Source organism: Nicotiana sylvestris, chromosome 12 (genome assembly GCF_000393655.2).
Source record: "Nicotiana sylvestris chromosome 12, ASM39365v2, whole genome shotgun sequence".
In the NCBI taxonomy this organism is placed as follows: Eukaryota; Viridiplantae; Streptophyta; class Magnoliopsida; order Solanales; family Solanaceae; genus Nicotiana; species Nicotiana sylvestris.
In genome coordinates, this window is record NC_091068.1 from 141420993 (window position 1) to 141434353 (window position 13361).

General features: G+C 36.4%; 1 protein-coding gene across 3 annotated transcripts; it reads right to left on the minus strand.

Moving 5' to 3' along the window:
* Positions 1-910: 910 nt before the first annotated feature.
* LOC104227900 (two-component response regulator-like APRR7) lies at positions 911-13141 on the minus strand. Of its 3 annotated transcripts, XM_009780268.2 has the most exons (10): positions 12729-13141; positions 11869-12342; positions 9363-9524; positions 9122-9255; positions 8692-8850; positions 7925-8108; positions 7425-7836; positions 6503-7298; positions 1700-1727; positions 911-1313 (listed from the first exon to the last, which is right to left on the minus strand). In XM_009780268.2, the coding sequence occupies exons 2-9, from the start codon at positions 12188-12190 to the stop codon at positions 1713-1715; spliced, it is 2184 nt and encodes a 727-aa protein (XP_009778570.1). In that variant the 5' UTR covers positions 12191-12342; positions 12729-13141; the 3' UTR covers positions 911-1313; positions 1700-1712. The 3 variants fall into 3 exon arrangements, with proteins under 3 accessions (XP_009778570.1, XP_009778569.1, XP_070019274.1); XM_009780267.2 differs by having other exon boundaries at positions 911-1727; XM_070163173.1 differs by lacking the exon at positions 12729-13141 and adding an exon at positions 12450-12700 and having other exon boundaries at positions 911-1727.
* Positions 13142-13361: the final 220 nt, after the last annotated feature.

Sequence of the window (13361 nt, forward strand, 5' to 3'; positions counted from 1 at the left end):
TAAATGGGGTCGACCAAATAGGGCGCCCCGTGCAATTTTTACCGTGGACCCCCACCCCAAAAACCCCGCTTCAACTTATGTGTCAGCATTTAGCTAGGCACATAATTTAAGAGCTATGAGATTTTTTGGATATAAAAGCATATTATTGAAGGTAAAATGAAATTTGTAAATATAAACAGTTTTCCCATAAAACGAGCAGAAGGGGTAGTAGTTTCCGGAAATGGCCGTACCACCATAGATAGGATAGGCATCAAGCACATGGGGTGCCAAAATCCAAAGTAGACCTGCAGCTCAAAGCACAAGCAATTTACGTATAAGGTTGCTCTTCTCTGCATTACTGTAGTCAATTACTTATAGTGCAATTATACAAAGGATAGAATGAGTTTGGGATAAGATGGTGTTTGCAGGAAAACGGAGAAGACAAACAGAATATAGAAGCTAATCAAATGGTTCTATACATGCTGCAATTACTTCAACTAAGATGGACAGAGTAATTACCTTCTTGCTAGTGCCGAGCAACAAATTATACGAGTAAAGATAACCATGAGGAAAAAAATGCTCAACTTTTCTACTTTCTTAATCATTAAAAAGAGGCAGCCCGATGCATTAAGCTCCCGCTATGTGCGGGGTCTGGGAAAGGCTGGACCAAAAGGATCTATTGTACACAACCTTCCCCTGCATTTCTACAAGAGGCTGTTTCCACGAATCGAACATGTGACCTCCTTGTCACATGGTAGCAGTTTGCTCATCAGTATTTTGCTAATTTGTGTAGGAAGAATTAAACTTCAAGCTTTCAAATAACAACCATATAACGGAAGATACTAAAACATTTCATGACAAAGAATGCCAATACCAATCCGCAGAAGAGATCCAATTGTTCCTGGAATCCAAAATGGTAGCCAGAGGCTAATTCTAGCATCAGAATGTCAGAAACATAGATTTATCACCAACAGGATCAAACCATATATATTTTGTTCATTAGACACAAATGAAGAGTGACAAGTTGTTATTGTAGAAGGCAACTTGCTGAAAAGCAGAACACCCCTTATAACAAGTCACAATTACTGGCACTGTCAATATCTGCCAGGAATAAATGGTTAAAGCTGACTATACGTTTTACATGACCAGATCCTCACAGTACAGGACACTATTATGAACAAACAAACTTAATGCATGCAGGATCAGGAAGTACGACTCAAAATCATCATTCTGCAGTATTGTTTGGGTTGTTTTGCTCTGTCTGCCGCAGAAAATATCCTCGATACAGTTGCCACTGTTCTGCTATCCTCCTGTTTAACTGCGACTATGCCATCCTGACACAAATGGATGGTTTAGCCATTTGACTTCAGCAAAATAACAGAAAATGAAGAACTCCTTGATCGTTGCATGCAATTTGCCACATAGCTTTTAGGTCTACAACCCATGTACTCTTTTGAGGTCAACCTCATTCCTTCTAAACTTCAACTCCCTACTCATATAAGGCACTCCTATGACTTTCTGAATGTACACATGCACGATACACAAAAGGAAGATTACTGAAACTAGAAATATGTGTGTTCCTCACAATCAACTGTATGATGCAGAGAGGTAGTAGACCAGCTTCAACTAGCTAGGATCACTTGACTTGGAAGCAGAAAAATCAGTCTTCTCTTACAATTTGCTCAAGAGGTTCATACATGATGGTTCAAGTATTGCCTACCTGAATTTAAAAATTACAGTCCATTTCCCTGCAAAAGTAACAGTTGATCCACAATGTTAATTATCAGTTCTATAACTTGAATAAAAGAAGATAGAAGCGCCATTTGACATATATACTCGATCATTTCGTACTCAATAGCATCAAACATGCATAAGTAATTTTCATCCATCCATAACTATTTTAATATTTCCTCCAAATTGGCATCTCTTTCTTTTGGAATCTTTTGAGGATCCGAAAGCCACAGAAAAGATCCAATACTATATTGCTAACCTTAACTGTCACTTGAACGTCAAAGTTCCAAGAAGCCTATCCCTCAGGGAATCACATAATCAACTTCCCTTTCCTTCTTTTACTTCTTCTGATGTGTCTTTGTATTTGGGATTCAGAAAAACCTCGCACTGTTGCCAGGTAAGCAGGTTAACAAGAAAAAAATTCCATGTTACTCCTCCCATCTCAATTTTTTTAAGCATCTTTGATCAGACACAATTTTAAAATGGAAGATTTCTGACACGTAAGGTAGATATACATAAAATATGAAAAGTACTCTTATAGCAAACAATTTGTTTTTCTATCCCGTGGGACCTTCAATAAGTCACATCAATGCAGAATGGAAAAGTTAAATTGTCAGCTTCTAAATGTAGAAAGGTGTCAATTAAGAGTGCCAAGCAAATTGGAACCAGGGGAATAGACAGAGCCAAAAGAGGCACAAATATAAGTAAAATTTGAAGTAATATTAGAGCATATGAGGAATAAACAGTGACGATACATAGCTATTTACATGATATAGCCTCTGCAATCATTTAAGGATTGGTATATTCTATCCACCATGACTACAAACTTTTGCAGAGAATAATGGACTTGAATAAATGTAACTCGACTTAAGTTTTTGCACCGTCTATTTCCAGAATATTACTATAGGCCAATGGCTTTCTACAGTTTCTGAAAGCAGCAAATGAAGAGCTCCTTTTTAGTGCTTTAACCCAAATATGTAGAGACTTGAATCTAGTATTATACATGAGCTGGACTTTAATCATCTTTGATCTTGTTGGGTTACTCCTTTTACTTTTACCTATTACAAAGTAAAAGTATGGAAAACAAATCCTGCAAACTCCTGTTTGTTCCATGGTTGACTAAACAGCCTATTACTAAAGGACCAATAAGTTTGATATCTTTTAAGCATTAGTTCCATCTAGCATAATATATTTGCCTATTTAGTAGCAAGCTGTAGAGAGACAGCCTCAAGGAACTGCAGTACTGCAACTGAGTGCATAGCAAAAAGCAATTCGAAATTCCACATCTAAAGCTATAAGATGATGGCAGGTAACTTTTGATGTCCTATGATAGCGGAAACTACTATAATATTAGTAATACAACCATAAGGACAACTATAGGAGTCAGACAATATATGTGATGTCAGTTATTCTTCTAGAGGAGCCCAAGTGTAACTTGGTTGTAGTTGCTTTTAGATCAATTATATCCTCTAAGAGAAATTGTATGCTTAATTTCTATACGATACTTACAGTTTAGTCTCCGAGAGCATCTTCTATATTTCAAGCAATTGCCATAAGAGACTAGAACCATGGTCTATGAGCAATCTCATGCCACGAATAAAAGATCGTGAATGGCCTTATTGTGATCAGGTAATTCTAAAAAAAAAGTACCTGATAAGAAAAAAGTTTCTAAAGGTCACGCCATGGTTAGAAGTTGGTCCTACTTGTAAAAGAAAATGGATAATAGTTGGTCCCAAAGTTTTCAAGGTACTCAAAGCATTATGCGAAAATTTGGTTCTTCCAAATTCTAGGTCACTGGGTCTTATATTTTATATTTGTAATATTTCTCCCCTACCAGGGATAACAAATGTGGATTATCCATTTCTACATGTTTGGTACATACAAGTTGTATGTACCAAGTTTGTTACAAATACTATGTACCAAGCTTGCTACAAATACTCCCTCCATTTCAATTTATGTGAACCTATTTGACTGGGCACGGAATTTAAGAAAAAAGAGAATTTTTGAACTTGTGGTGTAAAATAAGACACATATTTTGTGGCTATAGATCATTGGATAAAGGTAAATTGCTTCCAAATATAGAAAGGGGTCATTCTTTTTGGCATGGACTAAAAAGAAAATAGGTACAGATAAATTGAAACGGAGGAAGTATAATTAATCGAGGACCGGTGAGAGACTAGGTGAATATATTTTCAACCTGATCATTTGACTTCAGGAATTCCATAACAATTTCTCGTAAGTGTATCATTGCTCTAACAAAGTGATGTTGATCTCCATGTGTTTAGTTACCTTATGAAACACGGGTTACAATACATTATGAAGAACTAGTTGATCCAAATAAATTCGGCTTTCTGATTGCAGTACCTAGTGTATTTAGTTTTGTATTTTTGCTTTGGTTTTCTAATTGGTATACTTGTTGTTGCCCTTCCTTTTACCTATCCTAGCCGAGGGTCTTCTGGAAACAGCGCTCTGTCTTCTTAAAGGTAGGGGTAAGGTCTGTGGTACCCTCCCTAGACCCTACTTGTGGGATTACACTGGGTTTGTTGTTGTTGTTGTTGTTGAGTTCGCAAGTTGCAACAACCGTTGTGTGATACTCTGCTTCTGTCCTAGAGCTAGTAACCACGTTTTGTTTTTTGATCTTACCAACACAAAATTACCTACAATTTTTTTTTTTTTTTTTTGACAAAGTAAATGATATTGGGGGAAAACTCCCAAGAGATATACTAAAAGTAGAGAATCTACAACAAAACCTGATTCTCTACGAAAGATACCCTCATCTGTACAAGAAGGAATCTCAAGGGTGCACCAAAAAGCCATCAAAGCAAAAGAGGCTATTCCTCAATTGTACAAAATCATTTTCAATCCTCTTAAAAGCTCTCCTATTTGTCTCTCCATACGACCCACATAAGAGCCAACAAAGCTACCTCCCATGCCTTTGGTCTTCTTCTCCTACGCCTATAATTAAACCATCCAAAGGTAGAACGTATATTAGAAGGCGATCTTGCTCAATCTACACCTCTGTATCCAATATCTACTCATTTCCTTGATCCTAGACATTAATTCTCTCTTTGGATTTGATTTTATACAAAGGATATATACACTTGCATCCCAATGAGTCACATGGAGAGCACATAAACTAACCTGCGACAGTGACTAGAATGGCAATATCAAGCCAAGTTACAATAAAAACACTTCAATGTACCATACAACTGCCTATATGTGGTGTTGCTTGATTATCACAACATTTCATTTAATGTCTAGTATACAAACGCCAATTCTCCGATTACTCGTTTAACCCATATGGGGTTACAAAAGTTGTTGCCATGGCTTGATATTAAGCTTCCCCCTTGTTGCCATGGCTCAATATAAGCTTCTATACTAGATTGGGCAAAACATTATTTTTCTTACTTTTCCATACTACAAGATTACCACCAACAAAAACACAACATTTTATTGGTGAACCAGCCTAGTCTGCATCAATATATCCAGTATTTCCCATTGTCTTCTGTTAAAATGTGCGATCATCTCATCTAAAAGCTTAAACTGCTAGAGAAAACACTTTTATTTACTTAATTATGTCTTCAACACGCCTCCTAATATGCGGGCTTGGTTCTTTTTAATGAGCCAAGAACGTGAAAATTCTTTTTGATATTGGGTGGCTGTGCGACTTGAATCCAGGACCTCAGCCTGCTCTGATACCATGTTGAAATGTGTGACCATCTTATCTAAAAGCTTAAGATGTTAGAAAGAACACACTTTTATTTATTTAATTATGTCTTCAACATCTTCATACAACCATCCTTAACCTAGTGTATTTTGAGATTCACAAAACATCCTAATGACTAGTACATAGAAACAACCTGAACTGACTCACTGCACCCACAGCAAAAGAAATGTTTATTCAGATAATAGTGACACCGTTTAATTTCCTGACTAGCCTTCGGTGCCTTTCAGGATTTGGACATGGCTTCGCCTGATCTGCTAACAGTTCATTGTCCGGATCAACGGGACTCAATAGGTTGCACTGCATCATATTCCTTAAAAATATCTAATAAATGCCTCCTTTCTCAGTATCATCTCTCCATTAGGTGTTACCAGGAAAGTATTTAGATTTCCTAAATCCTTGGTTTGGAAATGACTGGTTTGATATCCTTTTTAACTGGATTTTCTCATAGTCACCGCCTAAAATGGTTAAGTCATCTACATATAACACCAAATAAACACATTGACCAGGTATGACAATAGTACACTGACTGATCTGCTTCTCTTCATGCTGGATTTATGAAAAAAAGTTTCACTTTAACCATCACAAAAATTTTAAACTTATTAAAAGTTTAAGTCAATACAAGTTAATACCTACTTCCATCAAGTTAAATTAAATTTTCAACTCTTGTCTAATTTTTTTCATGTCAATCTACTTGTGACACCTAATTTTATATGGAGAGAGTAATACTAGTTAGAAAACTAAAACAAATATCAATTACCAACAAATTAATTTAAGGGAGGTGTGGTCATAAGATGATGAAAAAATTGCAGAATTATACTATTATGTCACGCTGCGTTTGTGTGCTAGAGAATGGACTAGAGTAGACTTCAACTCTAAAGCATAAGAAATGAACTTGACTGCTGAAATTTATGTGTCTTATATAAGTAAATTAGGAGGCTCTCAGTATAATGTGCTGATACCAAAAGTACTTAAGCACAAAGATTCACAAGAAACTAGGAATAGGATAAGTCGCTGATGAAAACAAGATTATGATAGATAAGATACAAATTGCTTGTTCGAATGTACCTTTTTTTTAAAGCATCTTTCTTTCTTCTTCCAATGAAATTTGGTCAAGGCTGCTGCTCTAGTAAGTTTAGAAGGATCTATCGTACTTCCACAACCACTGCCACTGGCATCACCACTTCCATTTTTGCCAGCTAACCCATTATCACTTTCTGCATTTGTGCCTCCAGCATTTATAGCCGTGTAGCTTCCATCCTGCGCATTGCTTCCACGGTTACTTCCAGAAGCACTTCTGTTCAAACTCTGATATTCAGGGTTCCCTTCATAAGGCCTAGTTAGAATATTGGACGAAGCACAACTTCGTCCACCCACAGCCAGTTTTTTCAATGAGCAATCAACATGATTGGAAGTGCAACGCTGATCCAGGTCGTTGACATGATGATCTCGGTGGTGCTGATGAGGCTGCTGAATTAGGATGTCAGTGTGAGAGCCTTGCGGAGCAAGACTGGTTGTGGCTTGCATGTTACAAGGCTTAACTTGTTGCCCTTGCTGAGGAGAGATTCTGAAGTCAATTTTTACAGGCTTGAAAGCTGACGATGGTTGCAAATCGTTAATTGTCGATGTTGCTTCTGACTTATCTATAGAAAGTAATAGCTCCTTAGGAAGTTTATTAGTGGTGGACCCCATATCTATATTATTGCCCGTTCCATTTGAGGTTGGATGTTGTAATTTCTCATTTGTCTGAGTTGGAATATCACATACAGGCTCTTTCTTGGCAACTTCTTGGCTATTATCAATTAAAGAACTACTTAGGGTGATCCCATGAGGAGTCGTCATAGGGTTTGAGGACAAATTATACCTGCAAAATAGTCCACCCACAGAGCAAAAGGTAAATTGCTGAAAGTTCCCATCCAACAAAGGAAATCAGCAGTAGCTCTGATAAAATAGTTTAGAAAGCATAAACTAGTAAATATTGTCTCCAAACCTTGAGAAAGCTGAAAGATCTGATCTTCTCAAAACATTACGATCATCTTGAGCAGTTTTCCCTGGTTCTTTTGGTCCTCTTAGCCTTTTCAAACTTAGCTCAAGAAGTGGCTGTTTAGATTCATTAATGGATGCATTATTGCTTTCTAATACAGCTTTGTTCAACTCTCTGCTGTCACTCCGATGATGAGACGTCTCAGCAGTCACATCATGATATTCAGTGGATGGACAATTACGATCTAGATTTGCCTGGTATTTATCCATCTTAAAACTGCTTGAATTGGAATCTATTTCCAGCAGACTGTTCTGTTTCGCCCCAACAAGTTTGGATGGAATCTGGATTGCATTTTCAGATTGTGACTTCTGATTTCTAGGTATGCCTATGAGGGAGGGTTTTCCCTTTGCAATGTAATCTTCAATGAAACACATGATTGATACATTTTCAGTCAACTATGAAAAGCTAGAACCAAAGAGGAGAAAAAGATGAGTAATACTCATTACCAGGTTTTTCTTCTCCTACTTGCCATTTTCTTTTGGTGGTTATGTGTGCACTCCTGTTAGCAGCGGTTTCTGCATTTGAATGAAGAACCTGTGCACAAGTGCTGTCTGAACACTCAGGTAACAGATTCCGTGGAGGTACTGCCTGAGAGCTATCAACTTCAACAGCTTGCTTTGTCCAGGAACTCTGCAAAATAAAAATTTCAGACTCAAAGAAATATTATTTAAATGATTCTGTACTTCTATTAGCCATTAAGCATGGGAATTTTAATGCTTAACTGGGACATCATAATAGAACTATTATGTTGAATTGTAATGATAATGTGACTAAAGAAAAACACATTAAATTTTGGAGTTTTTACTTCTTTCCTTTCTGTAAGAAACTTATATAACCATTGCTTTCAATTGCTAGGACATCTAAAATTATCTAAGTCACAATGGACTAACCAATGCACTCTAACTCAAATGAAGTCTTACATTTCTACCTCGTTTATTTGCTGCAGAATTTAGTGTTCTTAATGTGTGAATATACTGCCTCAGACTCTCGTCTACATATACTAATCAGTAGAACATTTCGAAGAAAAAAAAAAGAGGAAATCACCTCAATTATCTAATGCTTCAAATAACTATGAAAGAGGAGTCCTAGCCCATTTTCGAGGCTGTTGCTATCATTTGTTATTTTCTGCATATGAATAAATGAAAAATAAGCTAAAAGGCAGATTTTGCACAATGTCCTTTATTTTTTAGTGAAGGCAACCAAATGTCAGTACCTGTGTGCCACTTCCATCATCACTGCCGTTTCCAACATTTAGGTCATCGCTCCCATTATCTTCCCCATCATTGCTACCACTGTTGTTTTCAGACTTCTTGCTTTTTGATTTTATAGATTTTTGGGTTTGAGTACCACTTTCGCTCCCACTTCCACTAGACTGAGAAAATGAAAATGAATTAATCACAGCAGTACAGAAAACACTGGGAAGGCTAGCTTTAAAAGGTGAGTACAGAAATGGCATATTACACACAACTAAGAAACAGCCTATAACTAGAAAAACAGCCCATTGAACAAATTAGCAGACACTAATCTCCATAACTAACAATAACTGATAATTCAGGTATGTGGATGGACATCAGTGCATCAGCCATTCATTTTACACCAAGAAGCTTAGAAGAAAAAGAATCTTGAGAGTAATGGTGCCTCACACTGTGGCATCTTCTCCACACATGCTGCCACAGGTTCTTAAGCTCATTCTTCCGTATAGGTTTTACCAGGAAGTCAACTGCACCTTTTGACAAACACTTGAAGACTAAACCCATTGAATCGTGAGATGACATCACTGCACACAGCCCTCATCAGGTGTTAATAGTATCAAATCAAAATTAAACATAGTGTAGTAAGACTTTTACAATAGGCGCATTGGCCAACATAGCAAGGGTTACTTACTGATCACAGGAATAGTCTTGTGTGCGTAGTGGCTCATGATTTTGCATAGAAGGCCTAAGCCTGACAAACAAGGCATTACAACCTCTGTTAACACTAGATCAATATGATAGGTCAGGTTTTCCAGTATCTTCCAAGCTTGCAATCCATTGGCTGCTTCTATAACTGCAAATAACAAGGTTTATGAGATGATAATAAAGAATACAAAAGTGATAAGAGAGCAACCACACAAAAGATATTTACAACAAATACAGCAGATACTACTCATGAGTTTAGAGTGTAAATAAAAGGGAAAAGCGTAGAGAAGCACTTAGGTTCCTATTACCAAATATCACACAAAATGAAACTTGAAACTTCATATTAAGTTGAAGTGAAATATTTATCAGTATGAACACCATGAAAGATTTCTGCTGCCAGTATACAGTTTCATAAACAAGATTCACAAATTTAGATACAAATTAGATGAACATATTTATGTTTTAGTTTAAACTGCCAGATTAACCTAAGGAATGGAACTAAGTTGCTAGATATGGAAAACTTTGTCCTCCCTTTTCAAGAGCCTTGTATAAGGGCCGCTCTCCCTTCCTTTCTATCTTCACGTGTCAAGTTCCGATTGGATCATGTCTTCTCTTAAAAGTTTTACAGAAAACAAGTGTTGAACACTTGAGCCAGCATTAATGATTAACTGAACCACATCAAACTTGATCTAAATATTTATCATGCTCGAACTTGGGCTCAATCAAGTTGTTGGCGAGACTCCAACTTAAATTATTTAAGCATATTTATTGTTGATATCTGATTATTATAAGATGCACATAAATGAAATATTAAGTGTAAAACAGAAATCTTACTGCTGATAGGATTAATATATTTATGTCACTGGCCCTTGTGGATTTCTCAATTATAAAAAGATGGATTAATACATTTTAATAAAATAACTTTAATAAAAGGTGGTCCACTCGCTTTTCAGGAATCGGATAATACCCTCCATAAATCATTGTTTAAGAAGACAAATATGTCATGTCTTACTCAGTATGTGAAACCCTCAGCTCAACCAACAACTGAATCCAACAAGAAGTCCAGCTAGCTCATCTATTAGGCATCTCCATCGTTGTTGTTAGAGACTCATTTAAGGCACACTTAACCCTTGAAACTTAGTTTAAGCTAGGTTGTGTGTTTTCCCTCGCTTAGTGTAGGGGCTAAGGTGTTAAAGCGAGCGCCTCATAACCCTCAGCGCTGTCTTTAAGAGGTCATTACTACAACAACCATTGTTACTACTATTATGCCTCAGTCCCAAACAAGTTAAGATCGCGTATATGAATCTTCAAGACCGTGTTACTCCATTTGAACTCATCTCTGGCCAATATTATACAAAACAAAAAATAAAAAATAAAAAATAAATAAAAAGTACTAAAAGTTCTTTATATTTCCTACTGATTAAATCTCTGAAAGGCTAAACAACTCATAGAAAAGCATAAGACGTAAAGTAAAAGTGCTAACATGACTAAAACATATTTCAACTAATAGGTATAGCCTATATAGATTTTTGTTCTTCCATCATGCCTTATCTTTCGCTAAGTTTGCATGGATCCCAAGAGATTATAGGTCTTTCGAGACAACCTCCTTTCAAGTGATTTTAGGTCTAACTCATCTTTTTTAACAAACTTCACTCACCATAGTTTCACATCTATGGAACGCAGCAGTTAGTGGTCGACCCGAGACATGACTAAACCATCTCAAGCGACCTTTTATCATTTTATCTTCAATTTGTACTACTTGAACCTTCTCGTGAATGTGGTCATTTCTAATCTCGTCTAATCTTATATGATTGCACATCCATCTTAGCATCCACATCTCTATGACTGATGTATCGGATTTTAGCGGCTCAACATTCACCTCATATAACATTGCTTGACTTATAGCTGTTCTATAGAACTTACCCTTCATTTTGGTAGACATCCTTCCATCACATACACCTCAGTAGCAGTTCTCCATTCAACCATCCAATTTTGATTATATGTGTAACATCTTGATCTATCATTCCGTTATCTTGGAACAACGAGCCTAAATATCTTAGTTGTTCGCATTGGACATCGCAATCCCATCAAATACATTAATTGTTAAAAAATGTTACGAATGAAATTTTAGTCGTTAACAATAAGAAATAAAATTTTAGAATAAGAAAACTAGCTCCCAAAAACATGAACCCGCATCTTTTCATCTAAATCAGAAATTTAAGATGATTTTCCAACTTGATTGATATGATTTTTACTTCATATATTCCACTAAATTATACCCCTACTAGTTATTTCAATTCGCTTGTTAAAATAGTTACACTTTTTGTTGTATTATACATACATCTTTTTATTTTTTCATAAAAGGAAAGCTATGCAGATACAAGAACAACCTAGGGTTTTTTTAAAAAAAAAAAAAACCAATGATAACTATTTGCTAACATTGCATCAAGCTAAAACTCAAACTTGACAATAGTAAATAACACAGAACTAACCTTCATAATTGCAATTTCGAAGTAAAGCAGAGACGACATGTCGTGTAGAATCATCATTCTCCACCAGAAGCACTTTAATGGAGGTGACATGAAGAAATTGTTCCCAACAGACTACCGACCCTTGACTCTGTTGCTGTTGTTGCAATTTCAAACCACCTTGAGCTTGCAATGTGTTCCCTCTCACATCTATTCTATCACTATTGGTTGTATTAGTGTTAATCTTATTATCCTGAACCACATTTAGCCTCTCATGCGAAATCCCATCTCCAATAACCTTGTCCTCATCTGGCATTTCTCTTTCTTCATCACCAACTATAGTCATTGAAACACTCCCTGCGAACCAGATCCAAAAATACTAATGCGAAGGAAGATGTGGTACCGGCATAATCTCTCATAAATCCTTGTCAGCTAAACCAAACTGCGCATTGCTTCTTCATCAAGAACCCAAATTCTTCATAACAAACCCTCTCAAACCTATTCCACATTAGAAATGTTAGACGATTAATCGAATAATCGAGGTAAAACACAAGGTAAATTTCTTCTCATCAGCCTAAGCCATAGTAGGCAGAGTTACCCAGTACCTCTACTGATGGAAGGTAGCAGGCACCTGATGGAATAGACGAGGTGGCACAAACTGACCCAAACACTACCGTCATAAAAATACGATCAATTGAATAACAAAATCAATAGTATTGAAATACTACTTAATAATTACACACTAAACCGTAGTACTAACCAGCACAGAGAATGATACTAAGCATATGATACAATTGCATAGCAGAAAGACACATACCTAAAACAAAAATAGACATATAGCTACAATATATACTTGAATTTGATGATAATTAATAGAGACGCACCTTCTGAGGTCATCGAGAAAGCAGTTAAAGGGATTGCTTTTTCAATCGAAATTCCGTTAAACCCAGCAAAAAATAGAGCAATTGAGTCATGAAAACTGATTTGGAGAGAAAATTATTAATTATATCATAATGAATTTTACAGAAAATTAAGGAACAGATATAAAAATGAATTGCTTTATCGAGTAAAAACCAAAAGGGGTTTCTAACTGTTTTTCTCACAGGGAGATTTTGGTTGTACGAAGAAACACTTTACTACTATATCCACGGAAAGTTAATTATGAGGTAATAGTAAGAAACCAGGAAGTTGGGACGAATTGAAGCAGATGACGTGGACAAAATGTAGGCCCCATAGTCTCCACGTAGGATGAGATATGCCACATCAGTCAATATCCTGAGGCAGAATCAAAAGAAGGATATCGAGGGCTTGGGCCGAATCAGGACAGATTTAAAGGAGGGACACGTGGCAACTGCTGAGCATTTTAGATATTTTTTCGATTTAAGAGACAACGTCGACGTCAGTGGTTTCACAGTTTCAGTTTGCCTTGTCAGATGCCAACACTGAAATGAAATGACGGTTCTGACGGCGTTAAATTTTCGTCAGGAAGTTATATAAATACCCTTTGATAAACATGT